This window comes from Pseudonaja textilis, chromosome 8, assembly GCF_049901715.1.
Source record: "Pseudonaja textilis isolate UNSWEBS1 chromosome 8, rPseTex1.2, whole genome shotgun sequence".
NCBI lineage: Eukaryota > Metazoa > Chordata > Lepidosauria > Squamata > Elapidae > Pseudonaja > Pseudonaja textilis.
In genome coordinates, this window is record NC_141997.1 from 25,724,086 (window position 1) to 25,743,716 (window position 19,631).

General features: G+C 34.5%; 1 protein-coding gene across 11 annotated transcripts in view; it reads right to left on the reverse strand.

Annotated features, from left to right (window-relative positions):
• The window catches only part of ARHGEF7 (Rho guanine nucleotide exchange factor 7), a 93,950-nt gene that overhangs the window by 27,292 nt on the left and 47,027 nt on the right, over window positions 1-19,631 (reverse strand). For all 11 annotated transcript variants that reach the window (XR_015744579.1, XM_026708321.2, XM_026708323.2 and 8 more), the window contains 9 exons: window positions 18,683-18,805; window positions 14,028-14,166; window positions 12,204-12,263; window positions 10,823-10,969; window positions 9,809-9,895; window positions 7,893-7,971; window positions 6,718-6,857; window positions 5,484-5,708; window positions 2,261-2,354 (listed from right to left, as the gene is read on the reverse strand). Coding sequence is in view for 10 of the 11 variants with exons in the window: in XM_026708321.2 (XP_026564106.1) it covers window positions 2,261-2,354; window positions 5,484-5,708; window positions 6,718-6,857; window positions 7,893-7,971; window positions 9,809-9,895; window positions 10,823-10,969; window positions 12,204-12,263; window positions 14,028-14,166; window positions 18,683-18,805 (1,094 nt within the window). In the remaining variant the exon portion in view is untranslated. The remainder of the gene's footprint in view (window positions 1-2,260; window positions 2,355-5,483; window positions 5,709-6,717; window positions 6,858-7,892; window positions 7,972-9,808; window positions 9,896-10,822; window positions 10,970-12,203; window positions 12,264-14,027; window positions 14,167-18,682; window positions 18,806-19,631) is intronic.

Consider the following 19,631-nt stretch of genomic DNA (forward strand, 5'->3'; position numbering starts at 1 on the left):
CTCTGCTTGTTGGAAGTTGGCTGTGAAATGTGCAAATGGTGATAACGAGACTGCAGGATGCTGCAACAATCACAAAAGCTCACTGCTAGCAAAGGGCCCAAATCACATGATCCAGGGATGCTGCAACAGTTGTAAGTGCAAGGATCAGTTGTAAAGATACTTTTTCAGTGCCATCACAACTTCAAATGCTTTCTAAACAGGGCAGCTGATTATAAGGAGTACCTGTAATCATAGGTGTTTCTGAAGTGTCTTATTACAGTAATATGATGGAATTTTGGATTTGGCAATAGTAACTTTCTAGATCTTGACACAGTAATCTATTTTATAACTGTTTAATAGATGAGGATATGAATTATCAATCTGCTGACATTCAAGAGAGTCAGCAAATAAATTAGGGAAATTTACTGCTTCTCATTTTCTTCAAATTGGGAAACTATGATTTAACTTTTTTGGGGGACTATATTAAATTAAAATGCTATGCTATTCCTATTATTTAAGTGATAACCATAACTTTTTTGTGCAGCTGTTAATAAAAATAAGATCACCAACATGATCACCAATGTCCGATAATGGATATGGCACAAGAAGAAAGAATAACCATAAAACTCTTGGTAGCATAAATCATGTATGATTTTTTAAAATCAGAGTAAAAGATAAGCAGAAGTCAAATTACAATTTGCATACAATCTAAAACCAGAACACTTCACACAAAGAAAATTAAGATAATATCACCTTAACTAAGCTGTAGGAACTGGGAAAAGTAAAAATCGATAGTGTGGGCCCAATGATGAAGAAACGTTCTTTAACTTCGGTCTCCTTAATTTCATGCAAGCTACGAATCACAAACACAAGTCCCATCTTGGGTTTGTATCTTAGGTTGATGCTAGCTGAAAAAGCTTATCCTGGAGTATCTCAACACTAAGTCACATCGTGCGTTACCATTTGTAAACAGCACAGTAAATTGTTCTGGAATTCTACTAATGATCAATCCAGGGTCCATATCACAAGTCTATTGTACTACTCAAAACCTGAGGGGTCAGAACTGAATTGTGTAGTTGTGCTGCAAAAATACAGGCAGTGTTTTCTTGACATTTTACAGTAATTTTAAAATACATTTAACTCTATTTTCAGAAGTATGCAACAACCCCAACCTTCTCTTCTAATCTTTCTCAACTCTCTTCTTTTTAGTTTTAATTGGTGTTTTAAACCACTGAACCTTACCCCAAATGTGCTTTTTTCAAAAGGCAACCGGACTTTCTTTGTTTTTTTTCCCCTTTTGACAATGTTTCACTTCTCACTAAGAAGCTTTTTCAATTCTAACTGATTGGTGGGGAATGGAAGGATTTATATTCTTTGCAGCCATCTGCTCATTAGCACTCCTGAGAGTTGTTGAAGCCACTTGGGGGCTTCATCTGTATCCCCAGAGTCACCTGAATCAGAGTGTAAATGGGTATGGAAACTTTTTAGGACTGCTCTGATTCAGAGGTGACCCTGAGGATACAGATAAAAAGCACCTCTGAGACAACCATGACTTGGATGATTAAGACTCTCCACAGACAACTGATCGTTGTCCCTCCACTTCACCTAAGACCTTTTAGATTAAAATAGTCCTGATTAGGATAGTTAACTCCTTTCTGGCTATAAAAATGCAGCTGTTTTATTCAACTAATCCTGAATTAAGTAATTTTAAAATTTGCCCATCAAATTTTACTTTTTACTAGCCAATACTAATTTATTGGTGTTTAACACCTAAGGATATTGTTTGTGTTTTGCCTAGATTTATAAAAGGGAATTAATCTTTCTCACTTGTTAGCAACAATTTCATGAAAAGACATACTACATTGAGGGGAAGAGAAGACAATAAATGGAATATTAGGTAGTATGAACAATAAATAAAATGAAACTTCATTTTAGATATTCTGTATGACATCAAATATATTCCTATAATAACAAATAAAGCTTTTTTGACATAACAAGATCTATCTAATCTAATCTATTTGAATTATTTGTTTTATTAAGTCTTGTAATATGGCTATATATTCCATTTCCTATCTGTATATCCCAATTCCTATGACATAACAAGATCTATCTTTTGGGATATACAGCCATAGGAAATAGAATATATAGATAGGAAATGGGATATACAGCCATATTACAAGATTTAATAAAACAAATACATTCAAATGAATTAGATTACCATGATGCATAGTGCAACATAAAAGAACTACAGTTTTCTCTCATCCCTCCAGAATATACTTACTTTTTCTCAGAGCAAATTCTTCTTCTGATGGTTTTCGTTCTGGTTTTCGCTTGGGCAGCAGTTTTTTCATGGTTTTCGGGCTTTTGCTGAGATCCTGTTTGGATTTTTTAAAAATATATATATATACTATACATAACTGACATTTATATATAAAAGTTCAAAATATGAAGATATGTCAATGAAACAGTGATCTGTTATTAAAAATTCATTACAACACACACACACAAAGATTATCACTTTAATGATCTTAAAATGGAAATCAACATAGAATGATGTGTATGACAAGGTGATACAATATCATCTATCCTTTTCCCAACCTGCCTTGAAGAAGTATTTCAGTCTAGACTCAGCAAAAGATAGAATAAAAATCAATGGCACCTATTTAAATCGCTTAAGATTTGCAGATGATTTGTTCTCTTCTCACATGACCCAGAAGAGTTACAAAGAGCTGCACAAAGCAAAATTATTTGGCTTAAAAATAAACCTGAAAAGAGCCAGGTTATATTTAATACATTTACTAAAGAAAAAATATATTTATATTTGCAGAAGAACTACATGTAGATCACTACATATACCTTGGCCAACAGATCTCAATCAGTATGTGTGATACCTGTTCTAACTTATGCCAGCAAAACATGAACAGTAACCTCACAATCGATAGAAATGCTAGGAGTGGCACAAAAATATATGGAAAGATACATGCTCGGCATCACAAGACAAGATAGAAAGACCTGCACATGGATTAGAGAACAAATGAATGTATATGTTGTCATCAAAAGAGTAAAAGAATTGAAATGGAAATGGGATGATCATGTAGCAAGAAAAACTGATGGCAGGTGGATCAAAGTAGTTATAAAATAGACTCCACTTGATACAAAACATCCATAAAAAAAGACCTAAAACAAGATGGAGCTACGACATAAGCAAGTATTATGGGCCCAATTGGCAAAAGCAAGCTGGTTGGAAACATGCAGAAGAGGCCTTCATCCTACAGTGGATAAACAATGGATAGGATGATGTTGATCATGGTAATGATGTGTGTGTGTGTGTGTGTGTATTCAGTGGTTAGCAACCCACCCACCCCAACATATGTAAGGGAACTCTTAAATAGAGGCTGAAAATAGCTTTTTATCAAATGGGGAATAAATTTATTTACAGTCCAATACCAGCCATATAAAGAATATTAAGTACTATAAATTTTAAAAAAAATTACAGGAGCCAGAAACAGTAAAACACAACCCAGAGTCAATGTACGTTTGGTAACTATATAAATTTGTTTAATAAATAAAATCTGTAAAACAGTTTGGGGAGGACGATACCAAATGACCTCTGAAGGCTATAGCTCCTGACAGACATTTTGCAGCTTTCCTGTAGGTACATGGAAATTGATTACATAAAGGCAAACAATACCCAAAGGTGATCCTAAAATGAATACATTTTCTGACAACTGGTATCATGAAATCTGTCTGCCTTTGAGTGTACAATGGGCATTTAACAATATATGTAACACGGATTCCACTTCTGCTTCAGAACATATGCAACTTTTCATAAGGGAGGCTGATGCAGATGTGGCCAAAAAAAAGCATTGGTACACATTTACTTTTCCCTAAACAATCCCAATTTGCCATGAGTTTAAACTGACATAAGTAAGTGGTATCCAACCTTATTTCATAGTCCATACAGCAGACATTTTCTTTGTGATGTATGACTTAATATATTCTTGTAAAGAATAAAAAATAAAGGACTGTAACCAATTTTACTGGACATGGCCACAAGAGGAAAACTAATCCCAGATTATACAGAATACAAATTCACAAGTCACAATCTTTCTGTGAGAATATCCTTTGGACAAATGAAAACAAAACCAGAGCTTTTTGTTAAGTCACAGCTACTCTGTTCACATAAGTAAAAATAATACTTTTTTAAAAAAAAACATCATTCCTACTGGAGCCATGGAGGAAGCTCTATAATATTATGGGATTTCTTTTTTGCCTCCTGCACTGGGTACCTGTGCAGGACAGAATGAAACCAGAAGATTATCAAGGCATTCTGGAGTGAAACATAATGCATAGTCTTAGAAAGCTTTGTCTCAATCGTAAGTCATTGGTTCTGCAACAGGATAGTGATCCAAAACATATATCTAGCTGAACCCAGGAGTAGCTCAAAAGCAAACAATTGACTTTTCTGAAGTGACTGCTAGGAGTCCTGACCTGTAATAAAGCATATAAGAACTGAAACTCAGAGTTGGGAGAAAGAATCCATCAACCTAACATGGCTGAAACAGTTTGATCAATGAAGAGTGTGACAAATTGCCAATTAAGAAGTTAAGTTTTACTCAGAGCTACAGAAAGTACTTGACTGCAGTTACTGCCTCAAAAGAGTATGCCACAAAATACCGTATTAGATTAGTATATTTGTATATTTTAATGTATATTTTCCCATTGTCACCTACCAAGTAGCATGTCAACTAGAACCAGGGAATAAACTTTCATTTGTAGTCAAATAATCTGTTGAAAAAATATCTAGTGATAGTCCAGGAAGAGAGGGACATTTCACTGTAATAAGCATGGGAAATTCTAACTCTAATTAGAATGTTTTGGTCCCAAATCCACTGTTTAAAACCAGCTAACACTTTATTAAACATGAGGAGAGTCACTGCCAGAATAAGAAAGACATACTATGCAAGCCATGATTAGTTTATCATTTCAGAGAGAAAACAAGTCAATCTGGTATGGTAAAATGGATCAAGAAAGAAAGCTGAAGAGTTTGCTTTGACCACAATCCAAGATGTCTTCGATGAGCTCCAAACAAAATGCAGCCCAATTCTAACCACATGAAAGCATTAAGAGACCCATTTGATTGCTTTTAAGAATTTTGGTTGGATGAAGCTTGAGGTATCTTTGTGGATGCAACACTGAATATAACATCAAACGCAGAACTTTCATTTTAAATAATTTAACCGCTGCTAGGACATAGTGGTAATCATATAGGCTTCATTATTGCATATACATTTCTTACTATAAAAACATAAAACACCAAGGATTCTCTGCTGATCACACCATTCTTAGAAGCATGGCTGAAATTTCTCCTGTCAAAATCATACCCATCTCTTCATAATTACATGTGACTTGATGTTGGATGAAGGGTAGTTCAAAAGTTTTATAAAGCTGCAAAGAATGTACATGGATAGAATTAACAACGAGCATGGGATATTCATTCTCACCTCTTTATAACAGAGCGCAGCTGAAGGCCTTAATGGAGGTGCAGGTCGTAAACAGCTCAAACTCCACGGCTTAGAAGTTTTAGGTGGCTCCAGAGGTCCCCAGTTTATAGTGGTATGAGGTGTCCCATGATGTGAAGGGTGTGGAAGGGTATGATAGACAGGAGTCATCGGCATTTGCTTGCTATCTGCATGCTTGCTAGATGGTGTTACAGGATGTGATGGAAGCTGCCATTTGTACAACAGAATCAGAAAGGACCAAAAAAAATTGAATATAGTGAATATCATCTGATTATGGATGTTGGCCGTATTCTCATGAACAATAACACTACCTTATTTATGTTAAACTAGTAAGTAAAAGGTAAAGGACTCCCTGCAGATTTTACTCCGCTAGTTGTTGCTGACTGGGGGGGTGGGGGGGTGGAATGCTCATCTCCATTTCAAGGCCTTTGAGCCAGTGCTGTCTAAAGACATTTCTCTGGTCATGTGGCCAGCATGACATCATGGAGCACTGTTATATACCCACCAAAGTGATACCTATTTATCTACTCACATTTGCATGCTTTTGAACTGTTAGGTTGGCAGGAGCTAGCACAAGAAGGAGCTCTCCCCATCATGTGGCACTCAGATCTTGAATCTGGGCTGCCGTCTTTCCATCTGACAAGTCCAGCATCTTAACCACTAAGCTATCATTCTGTCCTGCTCAACTAGTTATTACTGTTAAAAATGCAGCAAGAACATGCAATGCTATATGTATTGGAATTTATGTTTCCTTCAACTCTGTTGCATACAAATGTTAACAATGAGTTAATTTAATAATAAAAATACATTTGTCAGTATATATTACTGGAACTTTGTAGATCAAGCAAATGATATAGCTACTTTCCATATGAGTATTACTAGGTCCACAAAAGGGTAAAGTCAATAAGGAAAATAACTCTGCATATTTTTTCTCAGCCTGGATGACTTTTGTCTGAAGATATCAGCAAAGTAGCAAGAGATTCGGCTATAATTGACACAATCCTTTCTTACATAAATAAATCACAGTCATTTCACCAATTATTTATTCAATTTAAAATTCTATTGCTAAATGCTCAGTAATTTTATCACTGCAATTTAACTATCAGCTTGTGTCAAGCTATAGTTATAATATAAATGTTTTCTTCAGTAGCTCCTTCATAATGGATTGGGCCTCTTTAATTTATAAGTAACGGACTAAAGGCAGATATCCTCTTACCGTATGAGAAGGAACAGAATGTGGTTTAATTGCAGGAGTTCCAACAGTTGTTACTTTGGTTTGTTTCTGAAGATGATCTACCCACTCATGCAAATCTTGTTGATTATTACAAGATACCAATATCCGCTCTATCATATTGCCTAGAAACAAATAGAAAATGCTGAACAAAAAAGTAAAAGAAATAACTAAATTTTAAAAATCATATAAACCTGAATTGTAATATAAGGTATAGAAAATACCCATATATCTTAATTCTTCTATACCTATGCAATACATTAGGTGATCTTCACCACATTATAGTACAAGAATTCATGATAACTATTAATACCAAATTTGTGTTCCTGCTTCCAAGATCTCTGAATATGTGTAATACCTGGCTTTAAGATTTGTCAGAAGGTTGCAAATTCATGCCTGGAACATCTTTGCAAGGGGTTACCTTATTGACAACTACTTGACCTTTAAGATGATGGGCATTTCTTATATTCATCAGTAAACTTAAAAAATAGTTGCTAATTTAGTAATCTACGAAAACTTATTGGTTGCCAGTACATTTCCAAATACAGGCCAAAGATTTTTCTTCTAAAATCCTAAAAATCTCAAATGGTACTTACTCCTATAATGCAAGATCAGCTAAGAAAGTTACGTTCCAAATTGCTAGTACCTTTGTTAGACCATTAAAGATTTGAAAGAAGATTATTTCCTGCAATGCCCTTATTTCTTCAGTGTTTTTATAACGTAGCTTTCTCTAAACCTACAAATTAATGGAGTTTATTCTAGCTGTTGATAATATGCTTTGATTAGTTTTAGATTAGTTTACACTTTTTTCTAGGATACTTTTTAGTTGTAATGAACCCTATTTAAAGAGAAAATATACATACATACATTTAAACTAAATAAATTTTAAGTGGGATAATACAAAACTAGAGAGCTTATACTATATTGCTGCTGACTTAGCAGACTTCCAACAGGTTTAGAATAGCCTTTCTTCTGCCTGAAAAAAGAGTTTTAATACCCACATACACCAGCCTGTTAGACCAGTGGACATGTTTTCTGGAGATTATGGATTGAAGAAAACCAAGATGGAGAACAGTAGTTTAGAAAATGAACAGATGACAATTCTGGTAACATTGTTTGCTATATATTCACAAAAAAGCCCAGAATAACTAGAACATTACCTGATATTTCAAATGCATTTCTGTGATTTTCACTATCTTCTAGTTTTGTGATGGTCATCCCTGTTAATGGAAGCTTTCCCTAAAAGCAAATGCACCATTATTATTTCAATTAATTCATGAAATATTACTGAATAATAAAAAATACAGAGGAAATTTTATCATAACTGAAGTTAAGACATACATTTTGATACTGAAGAAAGTTCTAGATGCCTAGACATGATGTTTAATGATATATTTATTTATCTAAAAAGCTTTTGCATAGCAAGATCTTAGTTAAATGATACAAATGGTTCTACAGTTTGAAGTAATAGTTTAGGTCCATATATAATTATATCTGAGTTATGTCCATTGAGGTAAAACTCTAGTCACAAGAATAAACTTCACATGCAGTTTAAGTGTCCCTTCCTCTTCCCATTCCACCCTCCTCATTCCCATGAACTGTCCCACACATGGTTGAAATCTGTTCTGAAAAAAAAAATCAAAGAAGAATTAAGGTATATGGAGAGGAGAAAATGAATAGTGTCCTGACTACCAATTAATGGACACAACTGGTAGCCTATTGAAAATCATCATTACCTTGGCCGATTTCACCTCATCCACCATCATCCCATCCTATTTTAAGCTGCAGTTCTCAAATCATTAATGGCCTAACAGAGGTACAGTAGCATTTGGAACACAACTTTCTCAGTTGATCTTGCATTACAGGAGCTGGTTGGTTTCTCTCTAAGTAACAGAGGCTTATATGTTGGGATAAGCAGTACAGAAAGACGGTCAGAAGAGCCAAGGTGAGGCATGGAATAATTTTGACTGCATTCCTGATGTTAGAATAAGCAACATCCAATGTATTCTCACCTCTGGTTGAAAAAGTATGTGTGAGCTGGGGCTAATATTTCTAACACCTTGTTCTTGAGCACAAGTTGTCCTCACGGCTGCTGTTGCTCACCCTGCTGACCCATGACTGTTGTGAGAGGTTTGCTAGAAACCATACTGGGAAGTATCTGGATGATTCAACAATAGTGAGCCTTATTCAGGATGATAATGAGGCTGATTACTGGGAGGAGGCGGAGGGCTTGATGAACTGCTGTAATAACAAACTGCCTGGTTTTAAATGTAGTTTTTATTGCTGATTTCAGTAAAGGCAGGCACAGCCAAACACCTCTGTGTATTAACAATTCAACTATGGAGGTGGTTAGTAATGCCATTTTTTTAAGTGTGCAGCTGATGAGCAGGTTAGTTTGGTTGCTCAACAGTGAGACATTGGTGAAGTGGAAATAGCAGTGCCTGCATTTTCTGCATCATATGAGAAGAATACATCTTCCTTCCCCTGTCCTTTCTATAGAGGGACGATTGAAAGCCTCCTGTCATATTGTATTACTGTGTGGTTTGGAAGTACTACTGTTTTGGACACGAACACTAGGTAGAGAATGGTGAGGATGGCAGAAAAGATTATTGGAAGTTCATTTCCTTCTACCCAGGACACTGCATATAAGTGCTGCTTGACCACGGTTCACAATATTGTCAGGGATGCTACACATACTCTCCATGACCTAGTGGGTTGTTGTTGTTTTTTTGTTATCTTCTGAGAAAAGGCTTCGTGGTATCTGAAGCACAACAACTAGATTCTGTAATAGCTTTGTACTATATAGTATCAACTCTTTTTCCTGCTATGTATTCAGAATGAACTGTGATTATATAGCTGTATATATTTCATACATACATACATACAAACACGCATGTATATGGTATGTATATGTGTGTGTATGTATGTATGTATATGTGTGTGTATGTATGTATGTGAGAGCAGGCATTAGAATTTCATTTTTTAATGGGTGCCAGAGTGTTCACAGACAAAAGTGACAATAAATATCTTAACTCATCCCATCCCAAAGACTAAAATATACTGAAGCTTCTATTACCTGGTAGATAAAGCCACTCATCCTTGGGCTGGCAGACAACATCAGCAAAATGTTAGGAAAAAGAAGAAGGTATCTTTCATTTTTTTCCTTATTAGAAAAAAAGAAAAACCAGTAACATATGAAAATCAGATTAAATGGCAAGGTTAAATAAAATGCAGATAAACAAATGAGCTGGCAATCACAATATTTCTCAAATCATCATTATTAAACAGCAACACATTAGACATCTTTAGAACAAACAAGGCTAAGAGATTTTTAGGACAAACTTCCTATAGAGAATGTAATCTTATTTGAAAGAAAAGGCAAAACTCTCAGAGAAATACTGATTTTTTAATAAAAGAAAATGACTTCTATTATTATTATGATAAAACGTTTATTTCTAAAAGACTTCATTCCTCTAGTAAATGTGAAATTCAAAATATCATTTTACTGGCATAAATAAAACAAAGAAGAGACCTTTTTAAAGAAGACACTCAAAAAGGCTAAAAGTAACTATTTTGAAGGGGCAAATTGTTGTATTGGCCCTTCTTTCTAGACTTACTGTATTTTTAAGGCCATCCTCTTGCCAAATGATTCTGAATGGCTCAGAACAATTAAAAACAGTAAAAACAATTCTGGTACTACCGTGTTTCTCATATAATAAGGCCAGGTCTTTTTTTTTTTTTTGAGCCCCGAAAAAATGGCTAGGCCATCTTTTCAGGGGTGACTTAATTCCCCACCCCTTGCATCTTTGGGCGGGCGGGCAACGACAGCTTGGATGTTGACCTCAGCGTTGGTGGGGTACTTTGTATCAGGGTCAACGCAGGCAGCACCATATCCGGGTGTGCAACAAAAGTATTTCCTAACGGCAAGCCCCCCCCACCTTTCCCCCCCATTTCGCATGTTTTAATATAGGCCTTAATTTGGGGGGAGGGGCTTAATTTCATTTCATGCCTATAAAACATACTGGGATTTCCTATTGGGGGAGGCCGTGTTGTTGGAGAAACAGGGTAGTATAAGCAAAATTTGCCATACCTCACTTCCAGCACACTGAATCACAACTTGTGACATGTAAATTACATTTCCTAATGTTTTAATGTCTTCTCCTTCCCAGCACCGGATGGCTTCAGTTAATATCTGGAGTTCAAGTTCTTTTCTTTTCCGTACTTCTTGGCACTGTGCCTATAGGACCAGAATAAAATATCACCACTTCATATAACTGGAGTAGCTATGAATAGTTGTTTTAGTACAGGTAGTCCTTGACTTATGACCATAATTGAGATCAAAATTTCTGTGGCTAAGTGAGCCAGTTGTTAAGTGAGTAACACAGTTGTAAAGTGGATCTGGCTTCCCCATCAATTTTACTTGTCAGAAGACCACAAAAGGTTATCAAAGGACCCTGGAACACTCCAACCATCATAAAATATGAGTCAATTTCCAAGCGTCCGAATTTTGTTCATATGACCATGGAGATACAACAATAGTCAGAGGTGTGAAAAACAGTGTAAATCAGTTTTCAGTGCTGTTGTAACTTCAAACAGTAATTCGAGAACTGTACTATCTTTGGATGTCTCCCCAGTCTGAAAGCCTCTGGGGGAGCAACTCTTTCTATTCCCATTTTTACAGAGTTCTAAACCTTGCCAAAAAAGCTTTGATCAAAGAAATTAATAAGGGAAGCTTGAATCTGAGTTTGAGGGTAAATAATTTCCGACAATGTAAGTTTGTGTATTGTACAACACAAAAGGGAGGATGAAGACATAAAAGTTCTGACAAAGACTGTTAAAAATATGGAAACCTCTTTTCAAAAGTTTGTTAAAACTATGTTAAAATATAGAAGTAGAATTCATCAAGCACTGCCATATTTCTAATACTGTCATTGTGCTCAAATCAAAATTATTACAGATAGTCCTTGACTTACAACCATTCGTTTAGAGATCAAAGTTATAGTGACACTGAAAAAAGTGACTTACCACCAGTTCTGTTGCTTACAAATGTTTCAGCATGTCCGTGATCATGTGATCAAATTTCAATTGCTTAGCAACTGGCATTGCATCTACCCAGAGTCATATAATTGCTATTTGCCATCTTCCCAGCTGGTTTCCAACAAGCAAAGTCAAAGGGTGAAGCTCGATATGTTTAACAACCATGTGATTCACTTAACAACTACAGTGATTTGTTTAACAACTGTAGTAATAAATGACTGTAAAATTGGGTGTGACTCACTTAGTAACCATCTAGGTTAACAACCAAAAGTCTGGTCCCAATTGTGGCCATAAGTCTAGGACTATCTGTACTGGAAATGTCTGTGTTTTATTTCTCCATGCATATGCTTTGTTAACTTTTATCTTTGCTACACTCCAAGAAAATAGTCTTCAAAAGCTACTGCTCTGTTTCTTGAGTTCTACAAGTTACTTACAGAAAGATTTTTGAAAGCTGTCATGGATTTCTGAATGTCTGGTCGGTCAGGATGATAATCCTAAAAGAAAATTCAAAGGGAAATGGCTTTACAACTTGCTTTGCAATTAATGCCATTTCTGTTAATACTGGATTAAACACTTAAGAAATTTTCCTCTTAACTGATTTAAGCAACTAATCTCTAAATAAGATCAAGATTTGGAATGCCATTTGTCAGAAATGGTGTAGGGTCTCCCGCTTGGGCAGGGGGTTGGAGTAGATGACCTACAAGATCCCTTCCAACTCTGATTATCTGTAAGAAAAAAATAATGTTGCAAGAATTTTTTTTCTTAATAGGAATCAATTTTATGAATATTTATCTTTTCCTACCTGCGTTTCCCCAAAAATAACACCAGTATTGTATTAATTTTTGCTCCAAAAGATGCATTAGGGGTTATTTTCCAGTTAGGTCTTATTTTGGAGGGGGGGGAAATATGGTACTAAATGCTGACAATCTTAACTGAAGCTTGTTTTTGGGATAGGGCTTATATTAAAACATCCTGAAAAATCATACTTATTTTCTGGTTGGTCTTATTTTAAAGGAAACAGGGTATATAAATACAATTTAGTCTAGTCTTCTTAGAACAGAAAATAAAACTTGGGCACCGTCAATTTTTCAAGAGATAATGATGTACGAATTGTATACTGTATGAAATAATTAAAAATACAATTAATGGCATAATGTGCCAAAATTCTCAAACTGAATATTTACGTTTAAAATTAAGATTACATACACATTCAACAATATTAAACTAAACCTCTTAATTCTATGTTTAAGACTGAAGATTTGGCCTTCAAGTAATAGTAACTAATATCTAGCTATTAACTGACTATGTATTGTATAATAAAACTGCAATGGCACACCGAAGAATAAACTTCAGCATGGGAATAGATGAATAATATATGCTTCACAATGCTCTCTTAAGATGATTGACATTCAATGATCAAACATGTTCAACCATTTCTTCCTAATCTTGCAAAAGCATGAAAGAAAGCCACAAAATTTAGGAAAAGGAAAAAAATCAGAAACAGCATTATTACCATATCCCCGGTGGCATTTATACTGCATATTTCTACAGTGCAATTTCATAGTACTGAATCATAGATGCAAAATAAACTGGCTTTATTCTTGTGTTATAGATTTCACAAGTCAATTGAAGCGACCATTAGTTTAGAATAAGAATGTCTTAATTTGTCTTAGAAAATACAGTCAACCTTCTTCTTCTTCTTCTTCTTCTTTTTCTTCAGCGTTTGTCTCGCGCTCGGGCGAGGTCCGCTAATGTCCTTGAGTACTGCTTCCACACCTCTCTGTCTGCCACGTGTGTCGGGTCTGCCTTCGCGATCTCTAGATCGGCCTTGATCGTGTCCATCCAGCGTTGTTTAGGTCTACCACGCGGTCTCGCTCCTCCGACAGTCACCTTCATTACAGATTTGATGATGGATTCTTCCTTGGCGCGGCTCACGTGGCCGAACCATCGTAGCCGGGACTGCCTCATGACCGTGGGGATGGGCACGACGTTGAACCGTCTACGGACTTCTTCGTTCCTGACGCGATCGAGTAGGGTGAGGCCTACCGACCATCGGAGCATTCGCATCTCCATTATCTGGAGTCAACCTTAAACCTTAAACATATAATCTAGCATTCCTGAACAATTATTTCTATGATCTCAGAGGCATAAGAACAAAGTAATGTACTTTGCTACCAATCATCTTTGAAATGCTATTTTAAGATGTTTGTCAAATCACTATTAAACTAGAATGTAAATGCTGTGAGGATATACTGTACCTCCATGTGTCTTTCAAGCTCTTTGAGTAATGTGGGATATTTATCTAAACGCATAAAAGGTTTGCTCAGGCCTGTGGTCAGTACAAGAATCCCAGGACTGTTGGCTCCTTTTAGCTCCATGAATTCTCCTAATTCTTCACTGTATATACAAAAAGTAAAACAAATAAACATTTGAAGTTTAAATGTGGAATTGCAGCCAGCCATACCTGTTAAGAAATTTTCAAAAATATTCCAGTACAGTATCTTCTATATGTAGATCTGCACAATATTGCAGCGTGTTGTGGCTTGTTCCAAATGTCAAGTCAACAGAATCAGAGCATACCGTCAGACTATTTCCACCTAAAATCAATAGTTATGACTCAGCCTTCATTTATTTAGAGCAAAACCAGGCCACCCACAATACTAGTGCTTTAAATCTCTTTCAAATCTTTTTTATGCAATCTGTGGAAAATGGGACGGGGAGGGGACAAAACTATCTATGAAAGTAGAGGGTCAAGAACTGGAAAATCCTGAACCCTGCCTGCTTTCCATCTTCTGTGAACCTCTATTTTAACATCCCAGGACTGATCACCTTTTAAAAACAACAATGCAAAAAATCTATTATTACTTTTTCTTATAATCCCTGAATGTTTTCAAAACTCTTCTCTCCGCAGGGGAAATAACCAAATATTAAGACAGAGATTTGATACTATCACTACTCGTTTTATTATAAAAAGACAACCTATGAGAACTATCAAGTGCCGTGTTGTTGTTTTTTTGCTTTACAAGAGGGACAAATAGAATTTTAAGGTCTACCTGGATTATGTTTTGATTTCTTCCAAAGCCTCATTGATCTTTCTTAATATCACTTTGAAAGAAAATTAAAAAGAAAGTGCTTTTTAAAAAAGCTGTCAACATTTCCATGAAGAAAAGAGATAAAGTAGAGAAGATGCAGGCCTTATTCACTAATATTTTCATGACCAAGAAAGTTTCCTCTTTGGCAGTGACTATTTTGATTCTTCAGCTAATGAAATTGAAGCCATGTTTTATGAAAATATATTTTATATATCTTTTATATACATATATGATCTACACCACTAACAAAAATCGCTAATATATTCTGAAAGGTTTATATGATACTGTTTTAACAAAAAGTTTTATTATGCATAGAACTGTGATTTTATATCTACATAAAATATTAAATACTTAAAGCACAATTTTGATTTACTGTACATACTCACTAACTATTTCAATTTGTTTTTCTTGCGAAAGAACTTTATTTTGGGATTAAATATGAATCTTGGAATATAGATATTTCATCACATTAGAAAATGATGATTCTGTTCACAAAATTAATCTGTATATTTTTCAAAATCATAGCTATTTTAATAAAGACTCTTTATGTGAGAAACATTAAACAGCAAATTCATAGTGTATTGGACTAAAACAGAAAAATAAGATAAAACCAATTTCCACAAACAACTAAATGCGACACAAAAAATTTAGTTACTACATAGTAATATTTACTCAAAGCAGGTTGGCTACACAGAACAAATAAGCCAAGTATGACTATTAACTAATATAGAGTTACTGACCTGGTGCAGATCTTTGCTATCTAGATAGCCCTAATCATTTCCCAATGTTAAGTTCTACAGTCTTAGAACTATTTATTAACCCTCTAATATCACTGAGACTTATTTATGAATGCATGAATACAGAACTGTAATTTTAAAAAGATCTTAAGAAATCAATGAATTAAAGCACAAGTTAAAATTGTCCTCCAAATTACATCTAATCAATTGTTATTTTAAGGTATAAAACCACTACAAATTAAGAATAATGTTTTAAATCTCCAAGTACTTTCATCAGAAATCAGTCCGTAAACACTAGAACAAGAATAAATATAGATAATTATAAACAAGTGCAAAACACTCAAAGTCATAACTTACACTTCCAGTTCCTGACTATAATACATAGAACATGAACTCTCAGAGCTGAAAGGTCTAAAGATGTCACATAGACAATGCATGCTCAAGACCCTCCAGCAAATCTTTGACTCACTAAATGATCTGAGCTCCTGACTGCGCTTCAACACTGAATGCCTTATTCTGAGGCTGTTGCTTCAAGTATGACATCACCCCTATGTTAGCAGCCCTTGGGAAACCACATGAGGGAGGGACAATAGATTGTCTGCCTCAGATGCTTATCGAAATCCCACATGCCAATTAATCTCTCCTAAGTGTGATTTTCCAAGCTTCCCTTTTTGAAATTTGATATAAAAGCAATGAGGTTAATGCAATAGTCATGTCTAATGAAGCTCCAGCTATATTATATAAGTTTATGCAACTATAGTTTAAGAAAATAGCAATGGTGTCTATCTCAGATAGGTTTGTTACTTTTAAGCAATACATCTGAAGTATTGTATGTTTTACATCCTATTCTTAATTGTATTAATTTTTGATCAATTATATGTCATCAAATAATATTTAACTCCTAACAGCCATAACAACAATTAAAATAATGCTATTTTGTTTGTATTCTAGATTTCAATAGTTTCCCCAGGAAACATATTACAATAAAATCATTGCATATGCTTGAAAATATACATTAAGACATGTGCAAAGTATATATTTTCTTCAGAATGTATTCTATTAACAGTACTTTCATAGGCAACCAATTCATCTCAGATAATTAAGCTGGCTGGCTTGATGACAGCCCTTGTAATATAAACAGAATTCATGAAATGAAAAATAATCCAGGTGTCATGCTAGGATGGCTGCAGGGAAGTGTTTTATTAGAAAAATCTGGACAGAAATCCTTCCCAGCCAAACCTATTTGCATTGCATTGTGCTTTATCAATTATTACAATTTTAGTTATCAGAAAAGGCAATGTCCTAGTATTATTCTAGAATGGCCACCAGACAAAATTCTAAACTGAGCATGAAATATACTTCATTTAATAGCTGTCAAAGCAAGTTCAATTACTTGCTACTAACAATTAAATTCACAACACAATCACATTAAAAGCACTCTTTAACACACACTTTTGATATTTTTCCCACAAACTTCAAAACTACCTTGGTGTACATAATACCAGAACTTTTTCCAATGATCAACTGTTATCAAATATAAAATCTTAGCCCCACTTGCAATAATAGCATGCTGCTTGGGCAATCTCTTCATGCAGTAACTTGAAAAGGCTTTTTAAAAAATACATAACAGCAAGAAGAATAAAAACAGTTGCACTGGATCAGATCAAAGGTCCCACAAGCTCCCATGCAGCCTCTGATTGTAGCAAACCAGATTCTTCCAAAAAGTGCACAAAAAGGCTTTAAGGAAATAATCCTACCATTCCCTTCGAAATATTTGGTATTCTGTGGCATTCAGCCTCTGAACCGCAATGTTCCTCATAGTCATTTCTTTGTTTTAATTATTTATAAATTGTCTCTCAAACTACAGTATTTTTCCAAGAGAACATAAAAAATATAATATTAAAAAATTAAAGTAATAATATTAAATGCAAAGATATGTCCAAACTCAAATAAATATATTACTTCGACCAGCCATTCTACTATAACATCTAAAAACAGATTTTCTATCATGTATCTATTAGAACTCTACCATCCATAAAAACCATCAATATGTTACTTTAAATGTTTTAAAAGACATAGGCAGAAGATGATAAAAGACACAGGCAGAAGATGATAATTTAAAAAGCTAAAAATAGAGAAAATGTGAGCTTAAAAAAACTCTAAATGAAAAAAAAAATCTAACATTGGAGAAGGCCTTTTTCCACCTAGTTAACAAACTAGGCCTCTAAAAATGCCTATTGTATCCAAAAAGAAATCTCTCTTGTAGATCATAACTAAAATGTTTCATAAATTATCCTAAAACAACAAAACTGCTGACCTAAGCTTTTAAAACACAACGGAAAAAACTTTTAATGCTTAGTTTTAAAAATAGAAAAGAGACCACTATCTCATATCCACTTGCCGAATTATCACATGATGAATCAATCCATAAGCAAAGCTTCTTTTAGGTTACATTATAGCTATCCAAATCGTTTGGGGAGAAATATAATCTACAGGAACATATACAAAGCATTTTTGCTGAACCATTAAACAGCCTTGGTTGTGCTGATGCCTATATAGAGAAATAATCAAGAAAAACCTTTGAAGCAATTGCATGAGAAGGATGTAGCTGTTTTAACTAGTCAAAGAGAGGTGCTTTGCATGTATTCTGCCTTATGAAGCACCTCTTTCAAAGGATTTGGATGACCTAATTTATATTGGTGCAAAAAATATACTAAATAACTCAGTCCCAAACCAGTCAAGATTTTAAAGTTTAATACCAACACTATTCATTTTTATGATTATGGACTAGAGAGCTCTTTGATGAAATCCAGCAGGACTCTTCAATTTGAAATTAGCAAACTTTTATTGAAGACAACATCAAGCTATACATTTTAAAGAAACTATATTTATTTTCAAGTCCAACACAAAAACATTGTTATTTATGACTCAAACTTTTAAAATGCATTTCCACCACAATCAAATGAAAATACCAAGGCAATAGGCTTATATTTGTTGCCAACATTATTTCTGAAACAGAGAAAAAGAAGCAAAACGTAAATGTATAAACTCCTCCTTATTTGTATCATTTCTAGGTGCACATACCTGTGTTCTGTAAGAACAGTTACTGCTGATGGGTGATTGGCACAATACATAAGGTATAAGTTTTTCATTTGTGGCATGAGATTTAGGAAGCAACCCCCAACCCTCTGCTGGGCTTCAGGTAATCTGAAATAAAACAACATCAATGTACCTTTTTAAAATTATCTAAGACCCAATGCCTTCAAATTTATTAGGACACAGATGACACTGATATCAAAGTTCATATGGACATTCTTATTTGGATGGAAAAATAGTAAAGGAAACAAAGTAGCAGGAAACAGTACTACAAATTATTATTTAACATATCTTCATTCCCTTTATAAAATATTATTTTCAATCAACAATTAAAATAGAGTAAACATTAATATGTTTTACACTAATTACTATTTGGTATAATAATAATTCAATTCAATTCAAGCCGACAATTTAAAAAATATGAAAAAAGGGGTGGGGGGATAAAGCCACTTTTAGTGAAGCTGGGTCTCCATTAGCTTCTGGCAAAAAAGTAATAGATGGTTTGCAGATTTCAAGGAAGAGAACTTTTCAGAGTGAAAAAGTCAGCACTATAAAGGCCTATGAGTACTCCACAGTTCTTGCCATATGCTGAAAATCGTCACCAGAGCCATCGTAGTAATTTATTTACAATGCCAAAAGCATCTCAATCCCAAATTATTTAAAGGCATATAAATAAAAAATGAAGAGTTGGTTGCTACAATATACTGTATGTTTTAAATAGTAAAATAATAAATAAAATAAAATAATAAAATAAAGCAAAATGTGAACCTGGCTCACTAGCTATCTGGCCACCAATACACCTGCACAAATAATTGTGAAACTAATGTACAGCGACTTTCTGAAATGGTACTCTTGAAATGCTGGGGGGTGTGTTTGTGTGTGTGTGTTGTATTTTAAAAAATGTTTTCAGTAAAGACTGTTTAAGTTTACAAAAACA